This window comes from Amphiura filiformis, chromosome 11 (assembly GCF_039555335.1).
Source record: "Amphiura filiformis chromosome 11, Afil_fr2py, whole genome shotgun sequence".
NCBI lineage: Eukaryota > Metazoa > Echinodermata > Ophiuroidea > Amphilepidida > Amphiuridae > Amphiura > Amphiura filiformis.
In genome coordinates, this window is record NC_092638.1 from 16,556,723 (window position 1) to 16,560,973 (window position 4,251).

The window sequence follows — 4,251 nt, forward strand, 5'->3', positions numbered from 1 at the left end:
ACTGATTGATGATCTTGAGGATGATGGTTCCTTGCTTTTAGACTGTTCAGAAGGAGAGCAAACAAACAAGACATTTAGCTTTGAGATGTTAATGTTGATATCCTAAGTAAGCCTACTAAATTACAAGATTTATGCTAAGATTTCACAACACTATATTTATGCTCATAACCATAGGCCTACAAAATGTCAAGGTTTATGCAAAGATTTCACAACACTTTGTTGATAAAAACACTAACCTGTGTTCCACTTGACTCTCTGGCTGCAGATGGATTGGGGGCTCAGGGGAGTGGTCTAGTAGAGGGCTGGCTAGGATGTTGGCTGAGAAGAGAAGATAATGTTATAAACCTGCTCAAAATTCTCATTTCTCAAGTTCTGCAAAAAGAAATGTATTAGCTGCTGCATGACTTTGATAACAGTATACTGTAATTTGAGACACAAAAGCTGATTAGACTACTTTTAACATTAGGCTATATAGAGTAACATGTATGTATACATAGATTAAACTGTAATGTGAGGCACATTATAAGCTGAAGCTCAAGTACTTTGATAACATTTTACTGTAATGTGAGGCACATAAGCTGAGGCACAGCTACTTTCAGAACATTTGTTAGGGAACAAACCAAAAGATCAACGACGTCTTATAAGCGTAACTAGTTTTGTTTCTCAGTCCACCCCCCTCCCTCCCTGCCAGAAGCGTAATAATGAAATGTTGAAAATTTTGACATCATAATAATAATGACACATTCTTCAGACCGATGTTTATGTACAAAGCGTACTCGAGCATTTTACCCCTCCCCTAAACGAAACTTAGTTTCTTTTATAGGACGTCATCGATCTTTTGGTTCGTTCCCTTACACATACTAATATTGAACTTTAAATGTACCTGTTGAATCACTCCCTGTTGCTATCATTGCACAAGTGTGCGTTACATGCCAAGCACCCAAATCTGCTGGTAATGGCTTGTTGCTTCCCATCTTTGTTTCCAGACCGGTATCTGCCTGCTCTTTTGCAGGATATACAATTTCTGTCATATGACCCTGGCATCCTCAGGAGTTCGTGGCTCGGTCTATTTATGGGATTAACTAGTCTTACTAAGAAATCTTGCCTCTTGGTATGTTTTTGTATTTTTCAGTTTGGTAGGTGTAGCCATCTATCAGCTGTTCTGCAACCCGACATCACAAAGTGGCCATGATTTGAGCCCTTGACCCTACGGCCTGGCTGAGCTGGATGTTTTTTTGCATAGTGGTGTTTGTAGCAGATCCAGGCATTTGTCATGGATATATCTATAAGGAAGAATAGTAGCTTCTTCCACCACATGTTTGCCTTCCGGTTGCAGGAGAAGTAAGCTCAGAGTTGATCTGACAGATCAACCCCGCCCATGAACTTATTGTAGTCCACTGCCTGCTTAGGTGCAGGTATCATGTGCTTATCCCTTTTTTCCACGCCATCAATAGAGAAACTTCTCTGAACTCTATCTTCATCTTTATTTCTGTATGCGTTGTGGCCAGTCGATAAGAGTGACATGATCTTGCTATCCTTCCACAAGACATAAGTGCAATCTCCCTTCTGCCTGGAGTAAAATGTTCCTCTTCGCGTTCTGTTCATGGCTTTAATGACTTTGGATCTCGGATTCTTGTTGGGGTTAGGCGAGAGGCTAGTAGGCAAATCCTTTCCGTTCATTTTGATGACACCTGTGAGATATGTTCTTTTTTGCAGCAATGATTTTGCAAGTTCCATGGAGGTGTAAGCCTTGTCTGTGTATATGTGGCTGTATTTGTTCAGGCAGGGGGTAGCCACACACGCCAATCAATTAACCGCGAGGCAACAAATGACCTCCCAGGTCAAAGTGTGATGACCTTTAAGCGTCATCATACAGGCATAACCATTCTCCGCGATAGGTAAATGGACTTCTTTCAAGACAAGCATTCAGAAATCTTATTCTGCAAACTCTTCACAATGTAAGAGACTTTCACATGTTTGCAATCATCATAATACAGCACTTCGTGGATGGCAAGTATGGTATTATTGCATTTAATCTCTTTGCTTCATGCTGCACACAGATATGGACCAGTACACTGCTGGATATTGTTGCTCTTATTGCATCCTATTTAAAGCAGCAGAGTATAGCTGATTGACCTTTGGAAGCACATCAAAGAGGCCTTGCTTATTGTGGCTTTATTTGCTTTGACAAATCTGTCACACTGTCTTTGCAGTAAATGTGAATGAATTAATACACCATAATTCATCACCTCTATTACTGTATCTAATCACTTGCCTTGCTGTGGGATCAGACACCCATATATTATTATCTGTGTCTGATGATATATTGCATGGTTTAATATCTACATACAGCTTCTTTATAGGTTGCTGTCTGTCCATATCATGTACTGTTATTACCTGTCTCTTAATATCCCTTACGTATACTACACCAGATGGAGATATTGCAACACCGCATGTTTCATACTTCGTAGTGGCATTACACTCTGCTGTAATAGTGGATATACTTTTTAAATAATCTCCACCAGCAGAAAAGATATATATCTGTATCATAGATAGCATGGTTTAATACCTTAGCTTGATAGCATGGTTTAACACCTTAGCTTGCTGCCTGTCCATAGCTCTCACCATAAATGAATGAATGCAACATAATACCTTCCTGGTATCATTGCATGTAATCACTTTGCTTTGTTGCCAATCAGACACCCATATATTATTATCTGTATCATATGAAATATAGCATGGTTTAATATGGACAGACAACACCTTAACTTGCTGCATGTCCATAGCTTTCTTGCCAACCACTATAAATGAATTAATGTGACATAATACCTTCCCGGTATCATTGCATTTGGCTTCTTGTGGCTTTATTTGCTTTGACAAATCTGTCACACTGTCTTTGCAGTAAATGTGAATGAATTAATACGCCATAATTCATCACCTCTATTACTGTATCTTATCACTTGCCTTGCTGTGGGATCAGACACCCATATATTATTATCTGTGTCTGATGATATATTGCAAGGTTTGATATCTACAGACAGCTTCTTTATAGGTTGCTGTCTGTCCATATCATGTACTGTTATTACCTGTCTCTTAATATCCCCTACGTATACTACACCAGATGGAGATATTGCAACACCGCATGTTTCATACTTAGTAGTGGCATTACACTCTGCTGTAATAGTGGATATACTTTTAAATAATCTCCACCAGTAGAAAAGATATATATCTGTATCATAGATAGCATGGTTTAATATGGACAGACAACACCTTAGCTTGCTGCCTGTCCATAGCTCTCACCATAAATGAATCAATGCGACATAATACCTTCCTGGTATCATTGCATTTAATCACTTTGCTTTGTTGCCAATCAGACACCCATATATTATTATCTGTATCATATGAAATATGGCATGGTTTAATATGGACAGACAACACCTTAGCTTGCTGCCTGTCCATAGCTTTCTTGCCGCCCACTGTGAATGAATTAATGCGACATAATACCTTCCCGGTATCGTTGCATTTTGCTTATTGTGGCTTTATTTGCTTTGACAAATCTGTCACACTGTCTTTCCAATAAATGTAAATAAATTAATACGGCATGATTTATCCCCTGTATTATTGCATCTACTCACTTGCCTTGTCTGACAATTAGACACCCATATATTATTATCTGTATCATATGAAATATAGCATGGTTTAATATGGACAGACAACACCTTAACTTGCTGCCTGTCCATAGCTTTCTTGCCACCCACTGTGAATGAATCAATGCGACATAATACCTTCCGGTATCATTGCATTTAATCACTTTGCTTTGTTGCCAATCAAACACCCATATGTTATTATCTGTATGAATATGGCATGGTTTAATATGGACAGACAAGGACCCGCAACTTGTCACGGTTGTTTGATGGGATCATTTATTACTTTTTCAAACAAAACATCATGTATAACCAAATTTTAGGATTAAACAGCTAAAAATGATATCGTGCTTATGTATACAGATGCTTTTGAGTCGTTCTCAACTTAAATTTCCCCTCTTTTACAAAATTATTCACTTTTATAGTATTTTTAAAGCTTTTTCGGATATAAAAGGTATCTATTAATGACAAAATTGGTGGCGCTATTTAGTTACTGGAAATTACCCTTTCAAGCTTTTAATACAAATAATTCCTTTTATTGTTTGATCAAATATGTTTATAAAATTTCCTTGTTGCTTGTTTCACCTATTCTAGCTGTTTTAATGGC

General features: G+C 38.0%; 1 protein-coding gene across 1 annotated transcript; it reads right to left on the reverse strand.

Moving 5' to 3' along the window:
- Positions 1–1,347: 1,347 nt before the first annotated feature.
- Positions 1,348–1,737, reverse strand: LOC140163512 (piggyBac transposable element-derived protein 4-like). The gene has a single exon (XM_072186826.1). It carries the CDS (start codon positions 1,735–1,737, stop codon positions 1,348–1,350), a length of 390 nt encoding a protein of 129 aa, XP_072042927.1.
- Between the last annotated feature and the right edge of the window lie 2,514 nt (positions 1,738–4,251).

Excerpts from the sequence above, each read along its gene's own strand:
- LOC140163512 (XM_072186826.1), bottom strand. The coding sequence starts at position 1,737 with ATGGAACTTGCAAAATCATTGCTGCAAAAAAGAACATATCTCACAGGT.